Source organism: Mesoplodon densirostris, chromosome 7, assembly GCF_025265405.1.
Source record: "Mesoplodon densirostris isolate mMesDen1 chromosome 7, mMesDen1 primary haplotype, whole genome shotgun sequence".
Classification (NCBI taxonomy): Eukaryota; Metazoa; Chordata; class Mammalia; order Artiodactyla; family Ziphiidae; genus Mesoplodon; species Mesoplodon densirostris.
This window is the reverse complement of record NC_082667.1, coordinates 79,050,558-79,073,738: the sequence shown is the minus strand read 5'-3', so window position 1 is coordinate 79,073,738 and position 23,181 is coordinate 79,050,558. Positions and strand designations below refer to the sequence as shown.

Sequence of the window (23,181 nt, the reverse complement as noted above, 5' to 3'; positions counted from 1 at the left end):
CTGCAGCAAGAGGGGGAGGGAGCTGAGGCCAGGAGCCGGTAGCTGGGGCTTGCCAGGGACCTCTCCTGCCACCCTCTGGGCTTCTTTCCTGCAGGACCTCTGCCCCATAAAATCTCATTGGGCCGCAGTTACCTTCCCTGGGCTGTCCTTGACTGGGAGAGCCCATCCACTGTGCCCCCTCCCCAGATCTGCTTGTTGTCCCCTGCATTCCAACAAGAAATGAATGCTGACCTCCTGCCTGGAAGAGGTAGGGAGATTGCCCAGCCTTTAAGGGGTAAGAGAGAGCCAGGGAAAGAGCTAGAAAAGGAGAAAGGGAGAGTAAAAGAGAGAAAGAGCGCTCAAGGATCAGGAAGTAGCTAAGCTGTTGAGTAGGTGTCAGATGGGAGAGCAAAGGGCCAGTGGAGGCTCCACAGTCCATTCATAACCTGACGCTATGGGCTAAGGAAATGCAGGTTTTTATACACACACACACACACACACACGCACAGGTTCACAAAAATAAATTCAAACCACAAAATCACAGCTGGTCACTGAGGCCTTCTGCGGCCATGCTCACCCCCTTCCCCTGTCAGAAAATGAGAAGTCACCCAGGTGTTTTCTCAGATAGAGACAAGGCTGGTTGGGATGTTCATCTCTTGCAAATCAGAGCTCGCCAGGGGGCTTCCCTGGTGGCACAGTGGTTGAGAATCTGCCTGCCAATGCAGGGGACGTGGGTTCGAGCCCTTGTCTGGGAGGATCCCTCATGCCGCGGAGCAACTAGGCCCTTAAGCCACAGCTGCTGAGCCTGCGCGTCTGGAGCTTGTGCTCTGCAACAAGAGGCCGTGATAGTGAGAGGCCTGTGCACCGCGATGAAGAGTGACCCCCGCTTGCCACACCTGGAGAAAGCCCTCGCACAGAAACGAAGACCCAACACAGCCAAAAATAAATAAATTAATTAATTAAAAAAAATTAAAACAAAACCAAAAAACCACTCTCTCTAAAACAAACAAACAAAAAAACAGAAAAAAAGCTTTACCAGGGAGGTCAGTCTGTATGTTCTGTTTGAAAGCTGCAGATGAAGGGTGCTGATCCCACCTCTGATCGGCCTGGTTTTGTTTGTTTGTTTGTTTTATTCTGTCTGTACCTCACTTCTCTCACCTGTAAAATGGAGGTAATAACAGCATTGACTGTAAAGACCAAATGGGTTAATACGTGTGAAGTAGTAAACTGTGCCCGATACCACAGACTCCTTCTGTGAATGTCCGCGTTGCTGTCTGTCTGTTTGCTTGTTTTGGTTGCTTTCTTGATGATGTGGGAGGACAGCACCATCTCAACCCGATCACAGCCATCCTGGGGAGAACTTTGATTTGCATCATCTCAGTCCCAACCCAGAGCAAAGTTGACCTCAGAACACTCGCATATCATCTTGCTTGTTGCCCAGGGACCTTTCTGGGTGTGGGTGTCAGAGGCAGGCTGAGCTCCCCTGATCGCTGCTAGAGGGATTCTGGGAATCCAGCTGGTCTCTGTGGCGTGGCATGTGCAAGACAACTCCATATATTCGACTTCCAGGCATCCAGGCAAATCAACCTCCACTACTTTTTTTGGGGGGATTAACAATGAACCACTATGAATGAGGTTAACCAAACTAGCTAATATTTACTGAGGCTTGTTAGGTACCAGCCGCTATGCCATGCACTGTTTTATTTAATTCTTGGCCCAACCCATTTCACAGAAGCGGGCTCAGAAAAGTCAAGTAACTTGACCAGTTACAAATCTTGTAAGTGATAGGTCCAAGATTCGAACCCTAGCTGTTGGACTCCAGCATATTTTCTTTTTTGTAAAGTTTTGTTTTCAAAACATAATATACATCTCGAAAAGAGCACAACTGATAAGTGTACACTTGAAGAATTATCACAAAGTGTATGCACCCACCCTAACCAGAACCCAGAACAAGAAGCAGAACATCACCACCCACCCCCGCCCCTCCGAGAAGACTCCCTGTGCTCATTCTGGTTACCCCCTCCAGCTTGTCTGACTTCCAATCATAGATTAATTCTGCTTGGTTTTGAACTTCATGGAAATGGAATCTCTACAGATTCCATTTGCTGCCTGGTTTCTTTCACTCAACTATGTGAGGTTCGACCACGTTGTCTGATGTAGCTGTGGTTCATTCATTCTCACTGCTGCATTACATTACACTCTGTTATCTATTCCTGCAGAACAAATTATGGCAAACTTAACGGATCCAAAAAACACACACTTATGTCACAGTTTCTCTGGGTCACAAATCCGGGCACTGTTTAGCTGGGTTCTCTGCTCAGGGTCTTTCCCAGGCTGCAATGAGGGAGGTGGCCAGGGCTGGGGTCTCATCTGAGGCTCAGCTGGGGAAGGATCTTCTTTCCAGTTCATATGGTGGTTGGCAGGATACAGTTCCCTGAGGGTTGTTAGTTAGTCTGAGGGCCTCACCTCCTTGCTGGCTGTTAGCCAGAGATCCTGCACTGTTTCTTGCCATGTGGGCCTCTCCATAAGGTGGCTTGCTTCATCAAAGCCAGTGATAGTCCATAGAGAGAGTCTCCAGGCAAGATGGAAGTTACAATCTTCTGTAACATAATCACAGAAATGACATGCCCATCACCTTTGCAGCATCTACTGATTAGAAATAAGGTACAGTCCGGCCTACTCTCAAGGGGAGGGGATACAGAGGTGTGAACACCAGGGATAATTGGGGGCCGTTGTGTATGCCTTTTGGTCTGCACATGTGCACATATCTCTTGGGTATATATCTAGGAGTAGAATTTCTGGGTCACACATACGTCCGGCTTCACGAGATTCTGCCAAACATTTTTCCAAAGTGCAGGTACCCTCTACACTCCCTCAGCAGGCTATGAGCTTCCCAGTTAGAGCACATGCTTTCAATACACTCCTCCCCTCTCTCCTTACAGAAGGGGTGTTTGAGCTGGGGCTCTTTGGGACGACAGGTCCTAATTCTAGCCCCATGTCAGAATCACTGAATTCCCGGGCTGCTTCACCAGACATTCTGATCATTTGAGGGCTCAGATACAAACTGGAAGGTCCACTCCATGAGGCGAGGATCCCTGTATCCTTGGTGTCCGGAGCAGTACCCGGCAGCAGTGCCTGGCAGTTACCAGGGAGCTGGCACTCAATAAATGTTGTTTTGATTAAGTGAATGAGTTCAGGAAATATTGTTCAAGAGATGGGCCCCAGGGCGGGTATAAGCTGCTTAAACGGGAAGGAAACTTTGTTGTGTCTGAGGCTGTGTGCATTTTTCTGGGAAGAGGGCTCAGAGCCTCAACCAGGTATGTCCCCAACAAAGGTTAAAGGGCGCTGTGATTGGATACCGTCCGGCTTAGGTATTTTATCACATGAAGAAAGACTTGGTCCCAGGTTAGGTGGCATGGGAACTGTGGACAAGGTCCCATGGTCCTTAGAAGTAAAAAGCGAGACAGTGTTTGCCTGGGGTGGCTCATAAACTGAGACCTTGCTTGTTTTGTCCTTTGACCCATGGTAGTTCTTTTGGTACATCTAGCCACTGCCTGGCCTCCTGGGACCCTCCCTGTGTCTGTCTGTTGAACAGAAAATTCCAGAAGGCCTCGGTGCCCTGAGTTTCCATCAGGGACAAGACAACATGAGCCCTAGCTTTTGAAAAACCCCTTTCAATCCATAGAAAGCCTCCCAGATTATCTGGTTTGAGATGACCTCATCCTTTGTCACCTTCTCTCTTGTTTTCTGGAGGTTTCTCAGCGTCTTGCTGCTGTCCGTATTCTTTTCTCATGTGAACAGTGCACCTATTTTGGGTATTTTGTCATTGTTGTTTTGGGTCCTTCCCGTCACACATTTTTTGTATTCATTTCCAGTCAGATCAACCTCACGCCTCTCTAGACATTTCTTCTCAGGTTTCCTCTGAATCATTTCGTTTGGTCTAAATATGTCCAGTGTTTCCTCCTTCCTCACTGCCCTCCACATAGACCCTCTCTTTTCCCCGGAACAACTGTTCTTTTCTTTCGAATCCCTGACCCAAATCCTCATCTTTCACCATGTTTTCTGACTTCTCCTAAGAACTGATTGTTTTTTGAAACTTAAGCCTCAAATATCATCCCTTCTAATCTGTGTCTGAATTTGGATCACGGTCAAGAGGCAGGGGAGACAGGAACGTGGCTGCATAATTAGGATCCTCAGCAGAAGGGATGAGTGTTCATCGGGGGGGTCAGAGGGGCCTGGGGATGGAGCAAGAGGTATCTTCTTCTGCCTCGGGTAGGGCTTAGGGCGGGGTTGTCAGGAAAGCGCTAAGAAAAACGAACCCATTTGACTTGAGTTCTGAAGGAAGAGTAGGATTTCCGGAGGCAGAGCAGGGAGAGAAGAGGATGGTCCAAGGAAGGAGCAGTGGGAATGGAGGCTAGAAGACGAGTCATCAGAGAAGCTAGGGACAGGAGTACAGAAGGAGAGGGGTGGTCAGGTGCTGAGACCGCAGACTGAAGGTCCATGGTCAGCCCTCAGATATGTTTGTCTGGCTCTCCCAGTGTGTTAAAAGACTTTTAATTAGTTGCTGAAGGGAGAGGCCTCTTTCTGTGGAGTGACAGAGAAACCTATTCAAATTGTCTTTAGCATGAATGCAAATTCACTGGTTACCAAAAATGAAAAGTCTAGAGGGAACCTCTGGGTTCAGGCCCAGATGATTTCATGAGGCCTTGGCCTCTCTCCAGCTCTCAGGGATTCTTTGAACCATGTGGATCCAACCTTATACAGAATCTCTGTATAATGGTCACAAAAAGGCGGCCGAAGCTCCAGCCCTTACATCTTCTCAGCTTTGGATTCCATACGGAAGGATAGGAGTCTTTTTCCTAAGCTTCCCCCAATGGCCTCACTGCTTCTCATTTTCTCTGGGTGGGTCACAAGCCCATTGCTGAGCCAATTATTGTGGCCCAGGAGACTGCTCTGATTGGCTGAACTTGAGCCAATGTGCCCATCCCTGCAGCCAGAGGTGGAATCAACACCATCTCTGAGAAACTGGACTGAGACTAGGAGAAAGGTGTTGTCCCCAAAGGGGGATCATAACACCATAATATTTTAGAAGAGAGGTGAATTGTTATTAGGTGACAAAAACCAGATGTCTACCACAGTAGCCAACATGTACAGATCATTGACATCTGGATTTATGCCTTTTTTTGGGAAAATGGGAATATCTGGCAATACCTGGACTCTCTTCTTGTATATAGATCAACAGTCTGCTGGGGCTGAGAAGAGGCTCCCTCTTTAGATACAGCCTATGTTCTGCCTGCCCAATGCACTGCTCATATTTCCTCTCTGGCTCCTGGAAGCACTTGAATTTTTATTGCCAGCATAATTTGATTCTGTAAAGAAATCTGTTTTTCCCACCAGAATGGAAGAGGCAAATGAACAGGGGTCAAATAGCTCTCCTGTGCTCCCACAAACTCCTGAGGACAAATGCCTGGCCATTTTGATAGTCTCATTCCTTGCTCATTTTAAAAGCCTTCTTTAAAAAAAATATTGAATACATAGTGATTTTAGAATCTGTTATCTAATAATTCCAACATCTGAAGTCTTTGGGTGGGAGTGGCGGGGGGCGTGTCTCAATGTCTTGTTTGTTGTGTCTGCTTACTCTGGCTCATACTGACTTATTGCTTGGATGTTTAGTAATTTGACTGTGATCTCATTCTTGATTGAACTTAATCTGTGGGAATCCTGAGGGGTCTGATTCCTGGCTGCTTTTCTCTCGGAAGTCTTTTTTGTTTGTTTCAGCTGGATGCCGGGGATGCTAATAACCTCTGAACACTGACATTTATTTCCTCAACTTGGAGTTTTCCCACTGAATACATGGAGTATAAACTTGAGCCCCAGACCCACGTGGTTACAAACCTTCAGGGTGATCATCATCATCATCAGTATTGTGGCCATTATTAGTTTTCCCCTCCAGAGCCACATTGAAAACTATAGGTTTTCATAGGCTCCGCTTTCTGAAAGATCAGAAAAAAAAATTTTTAAGCCCTCCTCTTGCCAGGGTGTGGAGCATCTTTGAGGGTGCCAGCTTAATACAGGCATCTTAGACTTGGTTAGCTCATTTTTCAAGGCCCAAGGCTTAATCTCCCGTTTCCTGCACTTATTAAACGCAAATGGCTTCCTCATTTGCTTACGCTTTGGTTGTAGCTCACTCTGTTTGTGTTGTGTGCCTGTATGTTCCTTTGAGATTACCTACATAAAAATTATTTTTTATTATGGGATTTTGGAAACACACACAAAACTAGAGAAGCCTGCGATTAACTCCATGTATTCATCATCCAGCTTCAACATTTTCCCAGTGTTCTTTCATTCTTTTTTCTTCCTTTTTGAGTTTTTTTCTAGGTTAATTTAAAGCAAGTTGTGTCATTTCACCCATAAAGACATCCTAACTGAAAGGACTTTTTTTTCCTTTACATTATCCCCGCCTGGACATGATCACAGCTAAAAATACTTATAATCATTCCTGAATATCATCTAATATTCAGTCCATGCTCACATTTCCTTGATTCTCTCAGAAATATCTTTTTTCCTTTTGGTTTGTTAGAATCAGGATCCAGACAATGTCCACACATTACACTTGGTTGTTATGTCTCTGACATGTCTTTAATTCTGTAACAGCAACTCCCCGCCCCTGACCTTTTTTATCCCCCAGCCACTGATTTGTTGGAGAAACTGGGTCTTGTGTCCTGTAGAATATTCACATCCTGGATTTGGCTGATCACTTCCTCTTGGTTTCAGTTAACTTGTTCCTCTTTTCCCCATGTTTCCTGTAAACTAATAGTTAGATCTAGAGGACTGAGGAGATCAAAGTCTTTTTGTTGTCCAGACGCCTTCCTAGGCGGTACTGTGTGATCCATCCTGCATCACACAGTGAGCACATAATGTCTGGTCATCCTGTTTTTAACGATATTGAGATTGAATGGTAGGTCCAATGCTAACAGACTGGGCCATCCATTACAAAGTCCCCAACGGCTTTTTTTCCCCCAATAATTAACATTTTTAATTTTTCATTATGGTAAAATATACATAACATAACATTTACCATCTTAACCATTTAAAAATATGCAGTTCACTAATGTTAAGGATTGTTGCTTAACCAACCTCCAAAAACTTTTCATCATGTAAAACCAAAACTGTGTACCCCTTAAACAACTACTCTCCATTTTCCCCTTACCCCAGCCCCTGGCAACCACCCATCTATTTTCTACTTCTATGAATCTGGCTACGCTAGGGACCTCATATAAGTGGAATCATATGGTATTTGTCTTTTTAGTGACCGGCTTCTTTCACTTAGCATAATATCCTCAAGGTTCATCCATGTTGTAGCATGTGTCAGAATTTCCTTCCTTTTTAAGGCTCAATAATATTTCCTTGTGCGTATATACCTTGTTTTATCCATTCATTTGTAAATGGGCACTGGAGCTCATCCATCAACTTTTTACCTAATAGTTTTAGCATCCTTTGAGGATCATTCCCTGGATCCGTATTTCTTGTGGGGTCACAGAGTTGTGATTTTTTTCTGATTGTTATTCCTTTGGTAATTATTAGCTAGAATCCTTCATCAACCATTTGTTTATTTGTTTATCATAAAATACAGTTGGTTCAGGGAAGGCAGAATAAGAGATTGGTTCTTTCCTCATATGTGTCAGTATTCAAAGAAGTAACTGCCAAAGTGACCAGTGAGTTTTAAAAAATATCATTAGGAGTCTTTGATTTAAACAGTGTAGATGTGTTTTAATCCACTGAACTCATTATGTGGTTTGAGGCTCGTACTATGCCACCTCAGGGGTTCATGCAGGTTGGCTCCCGTGTTTTTGTTTTTCCAGGTGGAAACTATGCAGGATTTACTGGTAACCACCTATGTTTGTACTGCATTGGTGTGGTCTTTAGACAAACAACTCTGCCTCTCAGTTTTCCTTCGCTGTACAAGGAAGTTGGACAAAATGAGCTCTAGCACCATTCCTGTTCAAAACTCTCCCTTTTGTAGCATTTTCATTACATAGAACAGTATGGTTTAGTCATTGGATTCTTCCAGTCCTGTGACTGAATGCAGTTACCAACACCTTCCTTTCAGAAACATGAAAATTGCCACCCTGCTGATACTGTTTTTAGTCTACTTCTCCATACTGCATTTTCCCCCAGTAGACTTAAAGCTGTACCTCTCAGTTAGGGATATTTTGCCTCCCAGGGGACTTTTGACAATGTCTAGACACATGTTTGATTGTCACACCAGGGAGGGGCTACTGGTATCCAGTAGGTAGAGGCCAGGGATGCTGCTAAACATCCTACAGTGCACAGGACGGCCCCCCCTCACATAAATGCTCTCCGGCACCAAATATCATTAGTGCCAAAGCTGAGAAACCCTGACTTGAAGAAATCCATAGAGATAAAATCATATTCCTCTTACTTATATGTTTCAGTGAAAGGAAGTACATATGAAAATGTACACATCTGAGAATTCAGCTATACATGACGTAGGACAATGAGATCATCTGTTTTTAACCTACCCATAGAATTTAGTCATTTGATGTGCATCTCCTTACCGTTTCCCCTTCAATCTTATTTCTGGCTCCTATTCTACCCCTTGAGACCTTTCTATTATTGGCCTGAGGGAAGGTTAATGGACAATTTTTACTGCTTTCAGGTCAATGGAAAAATCTTAGGTCTTAATTTTTTTTTTTTTAGACTCGGGAAATAAACATCAAATTCAACTTTTATCATAAATAGCAGTTAGATATTTTTGGTCCCAATTCCACTTTGCCATTTTAATTGATTGAGTGGATATTTTCAATAAACTTAGCATTACCTTTCAAATTATTGCTCTCTTCTGCTCACAGCATCTCCTGTGAGATGTGTATTCCTGAATCTTTCTCTCTCATGCTTTTGTGCTGATTTGAAAGAACCCACTTGGTGCTAAAATGAATTTATCATTGGCAACTGCTAGAATGGTGTGTCCTTTCCTAATCAAAAAGTCAATTTGTGGGCTCATACTTTGAATCTGATTTTTAAAACAGACAACTAATTTGTCAGAAACAAAAAAAAAATGCAGCTTTTATCTTTTTTGTGGTTGTTGTTCAGCTTTGAAAGAGGCAGCATTTAGATAAGGCAGGTACATTTATTTTTATTTTTGGCTGCGTCGGGTCTTTTTTGCTGCGCACTGGCTTTCTCTCGTTGCGGCGAGCGGGGCTACTCTTCGTTGCGGTGCGCGGGCTTCTCATTGCAGTGGCTTCTCTTGTTGCGAAGCACGGGCTCTAGGCACATGGGCTTCAGTAGTTGTGGCACGCGGGCTCAGTAGTTGTGGCTCACGGACTCTAGAGCACAGGCTCGGTAGTTGTCGCACATGGGCTTAGTTGCTCTGCGGCATGTGAGATCTTCCCAGACCAGGGCTCGGACCCATGCCCCCTGCATTGGCAGGCGGATTCTTAACCACTGTGCCACCAGGGAAGCCCAGGCAGGTACATTTATTCACTTGTTTATATCAAGTATTCACACAATTTCTCTTACCAACACATATATTCACAGCTTGTCAAGTTTTACCCAAAAAGTGAAGGAAAAAGCTTGCTATCCCATTATTATATGATTTTTCTCTCTTTTGTGTTTTGTTAAAGTAGATGCTGATGATTTTTCTTGACTGGACATATCATCAAGGATGCTTTCTGAAATAAGTCATCTTGATGATAAACACTAAGGACATTTTCTTGCATTTAAAGTTCCCATGCACCTCTCCAATTTTATACAGTATTGAGCCTAGGTGATCTCTGAGATGCATGCTGTATTGTTTGACATTGGTTCTTTTTTCTGATAAGGAAGACCTATAGCCCAGAAGGCTTTTTGCCATAACTTTTGCTTCCCAAATTGTATTCTAGTTGGTTTTGTTGTGGTTATTCACCCTCCATTAGTTCCAAGTATGCTTTTAAATAATCTAAAATTTCTCCAAATCAATTTGAGTTTCTAACTACTACTGACTCTTTTCTTTCCCACAGTTTTTATATTACAATTAAATTCCAGGTTTTAATGCACAGAGTTGGGACTGGAGATAGAGAAAAGGAGAAAGGGAAGAGAAGTCTGTTTCTATCATGCCATGGAGAATTTGATTTATAGTTCTGGACTGGGGAGGGATAGGAAAACAGTCTTTGTAAAAGACTGTTTCTTTAAAGGAAAATGGTAAGTACCACACTCAGACTGGTCTCCAAGGATGATTGTTTCCTGTTTCTTTCTTATGGAACTGACACCGGGTGTCCAGGCTCTCTGCTGGGAATCCTCACTGCCCAAGAGAATGGATTTTCCTTTGTTCAGGGCAGCGTTTTTCAAACTCGGCCCCATTGACTGTGGGGTAGAACAGTTCTTTGTTGTGGGGACTGTCCTATGCATTGGTGGGTGTTTAGCAGAATCCCTGCTCTCCTAGATGCCAGCAGCAGCTCCCCCTCCGGCCACTGTGACTTTGCCAAATGTCCACTGGGGGGCAAACCCAATCCTGGTTGAGAACCACTGATCTGAGGTGAGAACATTCAGTTCTGGCGTTGGCTTGAATCCTTAACAGTGTCACTGCAAGCTGAGAATGTTTTGTCACATGTGGCATCTGGGAGCTGGTCGGCTTGTATCAGCATGTCATCCACCTAACTGCCTTCCTGGAAAGTGCAGAGTTCCAGGGGTCTGATGAGACACATGGCAGTCAGGCGGGTTGGTCCCAAGGAAACTCCTGTTGCCAGGGCTACGTTTTAAAGGTGTCTGGTGCACGTGTATACATGTTCTCTCTAGTGGCTTTTCTGGAGAAATTTGCATCTGTGTATTGTGTGCTCGTATTTCCCTATCTTTCCCTCCCTCTCTGGGTCAGCTTGCTTCGCAATGTCCAAGGAGAGCAGGTTTCCTGACCACTACTCTCCTTCAGTTATTGGAGGATCTGAGCCTGATGTGCTGTGGCTCGCTGTCACGTACCATGCCATCTTCAGGCACTCTGGGACATCGCTTCCTAGGCCAGCTGCATTGCTACAAAGACACCGGGGAATGGCTTTCTCCTGTCGGCTCAGCATGAAAGGTGCTTCTGAATGGTCTGACGGTGCCTTGCGAACCACCATCCACACAGGTGGCAAGAAGTTTGGAAAGCATCCACCCCTCTGCCATGAGGCTGTCATGAGGGGGTGCAGGCTTCCCATCAGAGGCACACGCTTCCCTGTCGGGGAGTGGACACAGCGGGGTCTGAGCTGGAGGTTCCAGGCGCCTGTGCCTGGCTCATCCTGCACCCATGAACTTGGTTCTACCCCGCTGCCCACCACCACCACTGCCAGGCGCTGCTGGGCCATCTTAGTGGCTTGCCCTTACTGGTGATCTGAGATCTGAATGCCACCTAGCGAGAAAGCTGATGGACGACTTCATCAATGAGCTGTAGGACTATGGGCAACCCTTGTCTGCTCTGGGCCCGTTTCTCCCCCTGCAGAATATCAGATGTGGCTCCATCACCATTCCCTGCAGGGTGTTCTGTGAAAGCTGACCCTGGAAGATGCTCTGTGGGGAAAAAGAGTTTTGTGGCCAAATGGGTTTGGGAAATGTGACGTCATACAGCATCTGTTTGGAGATTCATAATGTGCACAAACATTTGAGAGATTTTCTGGAATTCTCGGCACCCAGGTATCCATGTGGCTCACTCGTCACTTTTCTGCAATGTGATTTCCCTCGAGACTTGTCCTGATCACCCAGATCTGGGATCCCTTCTCATCTGTCCTTTACCCTGCCTCATTTGTCTTCCCAGCACTTCTCATTTTCTGACACTGCATCGTATTTTTATTTATTGGTTTATTTTATGTCCCCCCTCCACCCAAGATGTGCCCTCTCTGTCAGCAGGGACTTGATCCATTTGTTTGCAGATTATCCCTAGCATGTGACCCATAGTAGGTGCTCAATAAAAATGTGTTGAATGAATAGACTGTTTAACTTGGAGATTCCCAAATGGAGCTCATCAGGGACGTTTTCCCATTAAAATCCTGGGAAATGTGCTTGGGGACTCACCAGGAAGAGGGTGGCTAAAATCCTGAGGGCCGTGCTTCCTAGTACCAGCCACTTAGTTCTGAGTACACAGACAACTCGGCGTTAGACTGAAAACAAACAAAACGGACGTCATGAGAGTTGCCATCACGTGCCTTGAGGAACCAAGCCTTGTGCAAGGCTGACCCCAGGGCTGCCTCAACTGGTCTTACCTACATGGCCCTGCTGCCGTTTTCCTGAGATGGCTTTATATGAAGATTCCTTGCAAACTATTGGTGGCGCCTGTTGAATTTTCCCAAAACACGGTTTCAGAAATGAGTGTGAGGCTCACACTTGGAGAAATGCTTGAATCTTCAAGTTCTCCATCAGGAGACTGTGGTCTAGTCACAGCCACCAGGTGGCAACTCCCCCCCGCACCCCCGCCTCCACTCTGTGTCAGGTGTAGCTTTGGCACTTTGCCTGTGGTTTCCTCAGGTGCTCAAAACTAGGAAACTCCAGGGCTTCCCTGGTGGCGCAGTGGTTGGGAGACCACCTGCCGATGCAGGGGACACGGGTTCGTGCCCCGGTCCGGGAGGATCCCACATGCCACGGAGTGGCTAGGCCCATGAGCCATGGCTGCTGGACCTGCGCATCTGGAGCCTGTGCTCCACAACGGGAGAGACCACAACAGTGAGGGGCCCGCATACCACAAAAAAAAAAAAAAAAAATTAGGAAACTCCATTTTGGTGGTGTAGAGAGGAAGGCTCAGAGGGATCCAATTATTTGCTCACAATCATCCTTCTAGGAAGTAGCAGTGCTTGGATTAAAACAAAGTCCTCCCCAGTTGAAAGCCCATCTCTTGCCCTCTGTGCTTGCATACAGAACAGGGGCTCTCCTTTTGTACCTCCACACTTAAATACTCAGCACAATTTGTCCTAGGAGCTAAATGGGCCTGGCCAGGGCCCTTAAGGCAACAAATGAGACCAGTAATCCTCAGAAGGGTTCTTCGTGTACTGCCCATTTATGGCCTGTGGTTTGATTGATCCATCCATTTCCAGGGATAAAGCTGTGTCCCATTTTCAGTTTTGCTCCACAGTTGTGGGTTTAGTTTAGATTTCCCATCTCACACGTGTTCATCCAGAGCCAAGGCGTCTCAGAACATTGGGCATCAAGCAACAGAAACCCACTGCAACTCGTTTAAGCATAAGATAGGACTTTATTGAAAGTAGCCTGGGGCATCCTATAGGACAGTGAGTGAGGCCAGGCTAAGGAGAGCCCAGAACTACCTCTTTCTATGAAGGACTGTTTTCTCCGTGAACCTCTGCTTCATGAGTCTCCTCTTGCAGACCAGCTTTCTCTGTGCACGTGGCTCCCTGGTGGCTTTCAAGTTGATTAGATCCAGTGCAAGTAGCCAGTCCAAAATGACCATGGTCATGGTCACCCAAGGCCACGGGACCCACTTTGGGAAACACTGTTCAAGCAAGGACCCTTCCCATGGAGAGCGGGGCTTCATGCTTTGTCCCCAGAACCCAGAACAGTACCCTGGCACATATCTGTGGAGCTCCATACTTACCTGTGGGTGGATGCAGCTGACTTAGCTGCACACACACACCAGGCAGCGCTCTGCACTGCAGTCACAGTTGTGCTCCAACACGATCTTTACCTCAATCATCTGCTTGTGGCTCCCCTTTTCAGAACTGTAACTGGTCTGAGAAAAGTGAAAATCAAAATTGAGACCAGGTGGAGTATCCACTGTGGGCCCAGAACTGCCTGATATGATGCAAAGGCAGGGCCCGCCTTCAAGGACATGGACTACATTTAGGATCCGACCTTAAAAGGGGAATTTATTGGGAGGACACAGCATTTCTTGTGGAACCCAGGGGCAGAAGTACAGCTGGGCTTTCCAAGGCATCAGGACCAAAGACCAGAAAGTCATCAGGACACAGCTATGATTGAGGTCTCATCCTCATGTCGGCCTCTTTCAGCAATCAGCTTCTCTCTGTGCTGAGGTATGTCCCCTGCTTCACTCACCTGTGGCCCCTTAATCCCTGATACCACATTGCCCTACCAGGACCTGGGAGAGATGAGCCTAGCCCAGCCCAGCTTCTGATTGGTTCTCCTGGGTCAGGTGAACACATACCTATCAGCTGTGACTTGAGAGGGTAGAGGTCACATGGCACCAATATGGCTGCTGAGGTTCCTCCTTTTGGGTGGGGTGGGAGTGCTGGGGGGAATTTTCTTTGCTCTTTCATAGCCCTGGGGCCGGTTAGGGCCCATGAACAGGTGAGGTGGGTGGCTTTTGATTTTTCTCCCCTGTCTCTGCCTTTCTTATATTTAGTCTAAGAACAAAAACACGGCGGAGAGGAAAGGAAGGGCCAGGGTCTTCTGGTTTTTACCTTTTTAGCTTTTTCTGTAGTGAAAAGATAGAGAGCTCTGAGAAGTCTGAACCAGTGAACAAGCAGGACGAGTGTGCCTTCGGGAATTTTGAGGTGAAAGTGACCTCCTGCTTTGGTTTTAATTTACTCTTGCAGATAACTTCCTTGTCTTCCTAGGCACTATTCAGGGCTCCAGCCTATTGCTACCATTCCCAGCTAACATTCTCCCTGCCTTCCTTTTAGACGGAGGTGCATCCATGCTCCATATTTTACGTACTAAACATCCATGAGCTAGTCTCTGAACAACGTGAATAATTTTCTACTTGATTGTTTCCACACATACAAAACAACTAAGGTCCTTTGTGCAATTCCCACAGCACTCCTGCCGTATAGGAAGAGTCCAGAAGTGTTCAGATCAAAGTGGGGGGCTGGTCTCTAATGAGTTGAAGATTGAGCCCCGTGTTGGTTTACTAAACACAGTGATGAATTCCCACAAGCTTAGTGGCCTAAAACAACAAACGTATTCTCTCATGGGTCTGGGGGCTGGAAGCCCCAAATCAGCATCAGCTGGGCTGCAATCAAGGTTTTTCAGAAGGACCAAACTTCCTTGGATGTTCTAGGGAGGAGTCCATCCCTTGCCTCTTCCAGCTCTGGTGGCTGCTGGCATCCCTTTTTTCTTTTTTCTTCTCGCTATGTAGGATTCCCATCTAGGGAAATACAATAATTTATATGTGCATTTTCCTGTTGATGGACATTTAAATTGTTTCCAATTTTCAATATGATTTCTTTTAAAAAAATTTTTATATACTTTTTCAAGGTTACATTTACAGTTATTACAAAATATTGGCTATATTCCCTGTGTTGTACAATACATCCTTGAGCCTATCGTACACCCAGAAGTTTACATCTCTCACCTCCCCACACTGTATTGTACCCTCCTCCCCCTCCGCACTGGCAACCATTAGTTTGTTCTCTATATCTGTGACTCTCCTTCTTTTTTGGTATATTCGGTAGTTTGTTGTATTTTTTACATTCCATATATAAGTGATATCCTACAGTATTTGTTTTTGTTTGACTTATTTCACTTACCACAATGCCCTCCAAGTCCACCCATGTTGCTGCAAATGGCAAAATTTCGTTCTTTTTTAAGGCTGAGTAGTATTCCATTGGTTATATGTACCACATCTTCTTTATCCATTCATCTCTCTTAAATTTTTTTTTTTTTTTTTTTTTTTTTTTTTGCTGTACACGGGCCTCTCACTGTTGTGGCCTCCCCCGTTGCGGCCTCCCCCGTTGCAGAGCACAGGCTCCAGATGCTCAGGCTCAACGGCCATGGCTCACAGGCCCAGCCTCACCGCGGAATGTGGGATCTTCCTGGACCGGGGCACAAACCCGTGTCCCCTGCATCGGCAGGCGGACTGTCAACCACTGCGCCACCAGGGAAGCCACTATCCATTCATCTCTTGATGACACTTAGGTTGCTTCCATATCTTGGTAATTGCAAATAATGATGCTCTGAACATTGGGGTGCATGTATCTTTTCAAATACATGTTTTTGAAAACACGTGTTTTTGTTTTTTTCGGATTTATACCCAGGAGTTGAGTTTCGAGGTCATATGGTAGTTCTATTTTTAGTTTTCTGAGAACCCTCCCTACTGTTTTCCACAGTGGCTGTGCCAGTTTACATTCCTACCAACACTGTACCAGGGTTCCATTTTCTCTAAAAATTGTAAATTTTCTTCCTAGGGGTAATTGAGATGGTAGTTCAATAATAACATAAGATCAGGTGAAGTCTAAAGAAATTTTAGAAAACCTGGATGAAGTAAGACAACATCTGTTCGCTGGCATCTGAATGTTAGAGAGACACCAAGACATGTGGGCCAAGTTCTGGAGAGAAGGGAAACACAGACGCAAGCTTGACATTTGGTGCAGCTTTTCTCCTTGGGGCATTTGCGGATTCAAATCTTACAGCCTAGGAGCTGAAAAGCCAAGGAGTTCCAAAGACTCTAACCACAGAAGCTGCTGGCATCCCTTGACTTGTAGGTGCAGCACTCTAGTCCTGCCTCTGTGGTAACTGCCTCCGCCTCTTCTTTGTATATAATCTCCTCCTGTCTCTCACTTATAAGTACACTTACAGGTGGCACTTAGGGCGAGGATAGTCTCACCTCAAAATCCTTAGATCCGCAAAACTTTACCTTGTAAGGTAACATTCTCAGGTCCCAGGGATTAGAGCCTGAGATCTTTGGGGCCACCAGTCAGCCCACTGTAAGCCCTGAACGTCTTCTCTCCTGAGGAAGGTCTAGGCTGGGCAGAAACCCCGACAGACATCTACCAGGGGTCAGATTGAGAGCCCTTTTAGAAGGTCAATTCTCAGCTCATTTGGAACCTTGCTATTGCCCTTTTTTTTTTTTTTTCTTTTCTTTTCGCTACGTGGGTCTCTCACTGTTGTGGCCTCTACCGCTGCGGAGCACAGGCTCTGGACGCACAGGCTCAGCAGCCATGGCTCACGGGCCCAGCCGCTCGGTGGCATGTGGGATCCTCCCGGACCAGAGCACGAACCCGTGTCCCCTGCACTGGCAGGCAGACTCTCAACCACTGCGCCACCAAGGAAGCCCTGCCCTTTCTTTTTTCCTCCTGTTTGTCCTCAACAGGGGGAAACATTAAGAGTAAATGAGGGGCTTCCCTGGTGGAGCAGTGGTTAAGAATCCGCCTGCCAATGCAGGGGACACAGGCTCGAGCCCTGGTCCAGGAAGATCCCACATGCCGCAGAGCAACTAAGCCCGTGGCCCAAAACTACTGAGCCTGCGTTCTTGAGCCTGCGAGCCACAGCTACTGAAGCCTCCATGCCTAGAGCCTGTGCTCCGCAACAAAAGAAGGCCATGGAATGAGAAGCCCGCACAACACAACAAGGAGTAACCCCTGCTCGCCACAACTAGAGAAAGCCCGGGCGCAGCGACGAAGACCCAATGCAGCCATAAAGTTAAAAATAATAATAATAAAAAAAATGCATTAGCAGATTTTGTGTTTCCTCTCATCGTTAGTGTATTGCTTTCATTCCTAAGACCCTAAAAAATGGGAAACCACTCCACTTTCCAGGAACACACTTTGCAACACGGATCCAGGGGAAGCTGTTTTCTTCCATAGACACTTCATGACCCCGGTTTCCACAACAGCAGGCACTGCTGGCTCTGCCAAGTTGCTGGAGAAGGGCACCTTATCTGCAAAGTCACGAATCCAAATGGGCCCCCATTGGCAAGGGTGGAAGGAAGTTGTTTGGCTTAGCTTCTTGGGGGATCAGAAGATTGGGAGTTCTTGGGGGGAACTGCAGGTACCTTGCTGTCCCTTGGTACAACGTCAGGGGAAAGAAAAGTCGCTGATAGCTTCTCAGAGCTACCAGTTGGGGCTGTGCAGAGCGTCTTAGTAAATGCCATTTTGGTTGCAAATAAAAGAAACTCAAACCGGCTGAAGCAAAAAAGGGGACATCTACGGGGAAGAAAAGATGGCTCCTGCCTGTCCAGACTCTTCAGCTTTGCTTGCCCTTTGATTCTCTAACCTTCCGCATTTCCTTTCAGTAAACTCCTTTTCTGTTTAAGTTAGCCACAGGAGATTTCTCTTGGTTGCAACCAGAGAATCTTGAGTGATACAAAAAGTCCTAGTGGAACCCAAGGGCAGGCATTGGAATGGGCCTTTCCAAGAAAAGAAACCAGGAACCAGAAAGTCATCAGGAATCAGGGCAACTTTCTGCATCAGTTGGAATGCCTTCAGCTTTTTTTTTTTTTTCCTTCATGGAGCTCATAATCCATTCATTTATTCAATAAGCAATTATTGAGTATCTATCCTGTGCCAGGCACCCTGCTAGGTCTTAGAGTTCTATACAGGTATAAAATATGCCAAGACCCCTGCCCTCAAGTAGCTCACATTCTAGTGAAGATAAGACATGTGAGCACATAGAGTATATTCACAACACAGAATAAGAAGAGCTATGCCATGGACACATATACACCAGCAAACATAAAATAGATAGCTAGTGGGAAGCAGCCGCACAGCACAGGGAGATCAGCTCGGCGCCCCGCGACCACCTAGAGGGGTGGGACAGGGAGGGCGGGAGGGAGGGAGACGCAAGAGGGAAGAGACATGGGAACACATGCACATTCATAACTGATCCACCCTGCCACAATGCAGAAACCGACACACCTTTGTAAAGCAACTATACTCCAACAAAGATGCAAAAAAAAAAAAAAAACAAGAGCTATGCCAGAGGGATGAAGCATGACTGTCTTCAGAGTCCTAGAAAGCACAGATGCAATATCCTGGTAGAGAGGGCCTGGGCAGAGAATCGCAGGTAGGTGAACCTGTGTGCACAGAGAACATGGTATGTATGAGAAGCTGCAAGTTTTCAACATCCGTGGAGCAAAAGATTTCTTGCAAAAGTAGTGGGAGACGTGGCTGAAGAAATTGGTTGAGGATGAAGCATAAAAAACCCACTGAAGTGTGATCTTTTTTTTCTGAGGTCCACGGGGGAGCCATGGAAGATTTTTAAGCTGTTTGAGGACATGGTCAATTCTCTGGGTTTCAGAAAAGTCCCTCTGGAGTCTGGGATGTGGTGAAAGTTGGGCTGGACCTTTCACCAGCGGGCATGCTCAGTCGCTCAGGAAAGGTTTTTGCTCTGCCTTGGGAAATTTTTCACGCCGCTCTGGCAGCGGAGCTCACCCCGCCCACGGCTTCTCCTCACTGGATTGGTTGAACTCAGGGAGGCTACCAGGAGGGCCAGTTGACCTCCCAACTACACACCCCACACCCCACACCCCCCCCCCCGTTAACGCTCTGGGAGCCCGCTGCCTTCAGCTTTAAATAACAGAAACCTGGATGTGGGTAGATGGTGAAAATTTGGAGCCCCTCCCAAATGAACTCTAGCCATGTGGCTTGCTTTGTCTGATGAGATGTTGGCAAACACATGGCAGGTGGAGACTTGAAACGTGTGCTTTGGGGCTTTCTCTCTCCTGTTGCTCTTGGAAACCTGTACCCACCACACGTGGCCTGTTCTGGCCTGCTGGGTGATGAGGGACCACACCAGGCAGAATCAGACGTCCCAACTGAGGCCTTTCTAGACCAGGGTTTCTCATTCTCGGTACTATTGACATATTGGATCAATTAAGTCTTGGTTGTGGGCAGCTGTTCTGTGCACTGCAGGATGTTTAGCAGCATCCCTGGCCTCTACCCCGAGATGATAGTCTCACCCTCACCCCAGTTTAACAACCAAGGTGTGTCCAGACGTTGCCAAATGCCCCCTGGGTGGCAAAATCGCCCCCAGTTGAGAACCACTGTCCTAACCCAGCTTGCCTGGCCATGACCAGGCAGGCATGTACACGAAGCCACCCTAAACTAGCCCCAGCCAAACCAACCAGACCAGTACAAGTGGCCAGCTTGACGCCTGGAATCCTGAGAACTAATACTCGCCATTTTAAGTCACTAACTTTTGAGTGGTTGGCTCTACAGCACAAACAGGTACATCTGACCACAGTGGATGAAACTGATAGGATTGATTTATTTCTACAACAGGATGTACAGAGGTAGGCAGTTCAGGAACAGTGCAGAGCACACTGATGCCAGTAGGCTCCCACCCAGGCTTTTCATGTCTTTCCACTCCATTGTCCTTTGAGGTGGGCTTTGGTCTCTTGCTTGTTACCTGGTGATCCCCAACATGGCTGTTCCAGCTCCAAGTCCGAGCTCCAGGAGAGGAAAAGGAGACAAGGCAAAGGGACAAAGAGAAAAACTTTCTCCTAGCAAAGCCTTGCCTTTAATTCCAGAAGGGAAGCCCTGCCCAGGGCCTTCACCTGCATGTCACTGGCCAGAACTGAACAACACAGCCAAGTCTAGCTGCAAGGGAGGCTGGGAAATGAGGGCATTTCACGTGCTGCTTATACAGTAGAGGGAGGCAATGACTAAGGGGCTTGTAGTGTCTGCTGCACTGTCTCTCTGGGGGTCGTCTTGGTTTCTTCTTTTTTTTTTTTTTTTGCCACACAGTGTGGCTTATGGGATCCTAGCTCCCTGATCAGGGATTGAGTCCGGGCCCTTGGCAGTGAAAGCGCAGGGTGGACGGCCAGGGAATTCCCTGGGTCTTGGTTTCTTGTCTCTACCTGTTGCTTATCTATCCTGGCCATCTCTTTCTAAGACTGGCTTTGTTTCTCCAAACACAGTGGGAGAAATGGCCACCCTAGCTGGGAACTGCATCAAGACTTTCAGCTCCGGGCCATTAATGACCTGTGTGGTAACTCCGTGTCCCACTTCCAAATATCAAGGGCACAGGTGCTGATTGGCCCAGCTTGGGTTAGAAGAGAAACCTGATTGGTCTGGCTTGGGTAGACTATCTACTGATCAGCCAGTCAGGTGTGGCCAAGAGAGCAGCAGTAGGTAGGGTAAACCTGGTTGGGGAATGTGCATTCTCAGAGAAAGGGGTGTGTGGCTGAGGAGACACCTAAAGAACCATCTAGTTCAAGGAGTGAAGAAAGGACATTGCCATTGTGGGTTACAATGTTGATACGATAAAGATTAACACGTCCTTTGAAAGACCTCAAATACAGTGGAGTCACATAGGCATTACATTTAACTTATGCAAATTCAAATATTTGTATTCAACCAAAGTATTTTTTTTCCCACACAATTTGGCTTGCAAACATGAGCCAGCTACTTAACTACTGCCTGACCAAGTGATCTTTTCTGGTGCTGGAGATTGCTGTTTTGGATTTTGGGGATATGGTACAGTATAAGTAATATGTTCTTTATGGAAAACTGCTGGGATTTTCAAGATTATTTTTAAGGTCAGGTGATGCTCACCCTTCTCACTGTGCAAGAAGTACCTTTAGTGGAAGATCATGCAAATCATTTTTCCCATTTCCTTCTAGTTTTAATCAGTATAAAGAATGGATTTGGTTTTAAAATATCAAAATACTTTTATTGTGCCTTTTTAAAAATAAAAAATAAATGATATTCATGGCTTCTGGCTCTTCCTCCTGTTTTGTTTGGTGGTCTCTGGCCGTACAAGAAAGGCAGGGAGAGAACAGATGGCTGGAGAGAAGGCAAAAATGAGGGTCTCTTCAAACACCACGGGAAAGGGGTGTGTCCACCTGGGCAGTGTGTGTTCTTTGATGAGTGGGTACTTGGTCTGTCCTGATGGCCTGGGACTTGACCTACTGGGCTGTCTTGGTGCGGCAGAATGGGCAGCGTGAGATGGAGTTAGAAACCTGGGTTCCAGACTCAATTCTTGAATTTACTAGCTGTGTGACTTTAGACGGGCCATTTAACCTCTCTGGGCCTCAGCTTCCTCATTTGTAAAATGGGGAACATAATGCTATTTACCTCCCAGGGCTTGAGAGAGGATTAGACGAGAAGTGTTTTGAACACCGCAGAGCGCCATATAAACATGACTCACTGTTATGGAAGCGATAAAACTGGTTGCTGTTCACATTTATTATAATCAATTCAGATATAAATGCACTATACCATGGCCCCAACAGCCCTGAGGTTACCATTCTGTCCTGTGGCCCCAGTACACGCCCTGGGTTTTCTCAACTGCGGGCTTCTCAGAGCTCCTTGGAGGTGTGACATTTGGGTTTGTCACTACCCAAACACATAATTGCATCTACCAGGCCTAGGAGTCTGAATTTCAAACTTATTCTTCATACGCTTGCGTATGTTTACATTCATAATATCTGTGAAAAGAACCCCTCTCCTCACACACTCCAAAATACAGTATTGTGCAAAATACCAGTCTAGGAAGCAACACACTAGGGTAGCAACCTTTAATGTCCTAAAAAAGCATCTTAGTAGTTTGACGCAGAAGAGTTACACTGACTCACGGAGGATCACGCGAGGCCCAGCGGGACGACGTTTCTAGTTCCTTCCACCAGGTTTAGAAAACAGAAGGCTCTGGCTGGATTTGCTGGACATTTCTCTCTTCAGCATCTCTCTTCCTTGGTCCATCTTTGGGGTGCCTTTTCTGGCTCCAACCTACAACAAGCAAGAGCGACAAATGCCCAAACTCAATAATTGTAGGGAGATCCCCAAATATTTCTCAAATGGCATTTTTTTTTTACTCAAAATAAAATCTTTGTTGTAAAAAATATTTATATACACACATAGACGTGAGCAAAACGAAGGTAAAATGATCCACCATTATCACACTACCCACAGGTAACCTTATTCACATTTTGGTGTACACTCTTCCAGATACACAGATAACGTTTTCTTCTGACATTTGCATCTTTTTTTGAACCAGGAGTTTCTGATTTTAGGCAATTTCATTGGGATGGACTTTCTCTCGAAAAGCTGTTACTGAACTGAATGCCTTATGTCTCTGATGTCTTAGGAGGGTAAAATGCAGCATACTCTAGGGGGTCTGTCTAACCCTTTTCTGAGCACTACTCCTGGATCCTGGCAGCCATGTGTGTGACTCTGTCCCTGGTCATAGCTGATCGGGCACTTGGCACGGGCTGGGCTTTTAAGATGGTCACTCCCAGGATTTGGGGTTATGGGCTCTAAGATGCTACTTGCTTCCTGGGCTGGTCCTTTGAACTGGGGGACCATGAGGTCATTCCTTCCTGTCACATGACTGGAGAGAGCAGAGATCAGGGGAGTCACACAGAGACACAGAGAGGAGATACGGCCTGTGTGTGCGTCTGCACATGCTTGTGTGTGTGTAAAAGAGATGATGCCTGAGATCTGATGGCTTACCAGTTCTATTTCGAGGCCAGGCTCTCTTTCAGCTCCCAGTTTTTATGAGGCACTCACCCCTATATCCTTAAAAAAGGCCCCTCCCCCTCCCTTTTTTTTTTTT

At 46.2% G+C, this 23,181-nt stretch overlaps 2 protein-coding genes across 2 annotated transcripts in view; one reads left to right on the top strand and one right to left on the bottom strand.

Annotated features, from left to right (window-relative positions):
- LOC132494286 (U3 small nucleolar RNA-associated protein 25 homolog) overlaps positions 1-23,181 on the top strand; it is a 720,475-nt gene that overhangs the window by 289,518 nt on the left and 407,776 nt on the right. The gene's annotated exons all lie outside the window — the stretch shown is intronic.
- Positions 22,048-23,181, bottom strand: part of LOC132493223 (forkhead-associated domain-containing protein 1-like) — a 37,431-nt gene continuing 36,297 nt past the window's right edge. Inside the window, exon 8 of the mRNA XM_060103546.1 lies at positions 22,048-22,355. Within this exon, the coding sequence (XP_059959529.1) occupies positions 22,239-22,355 (117 nt within the window). The 3' untranslated portion in view covers positions 22,048-22,238. The remainder of the gene's footprint in view (positions 22,356-23,181) is intronic.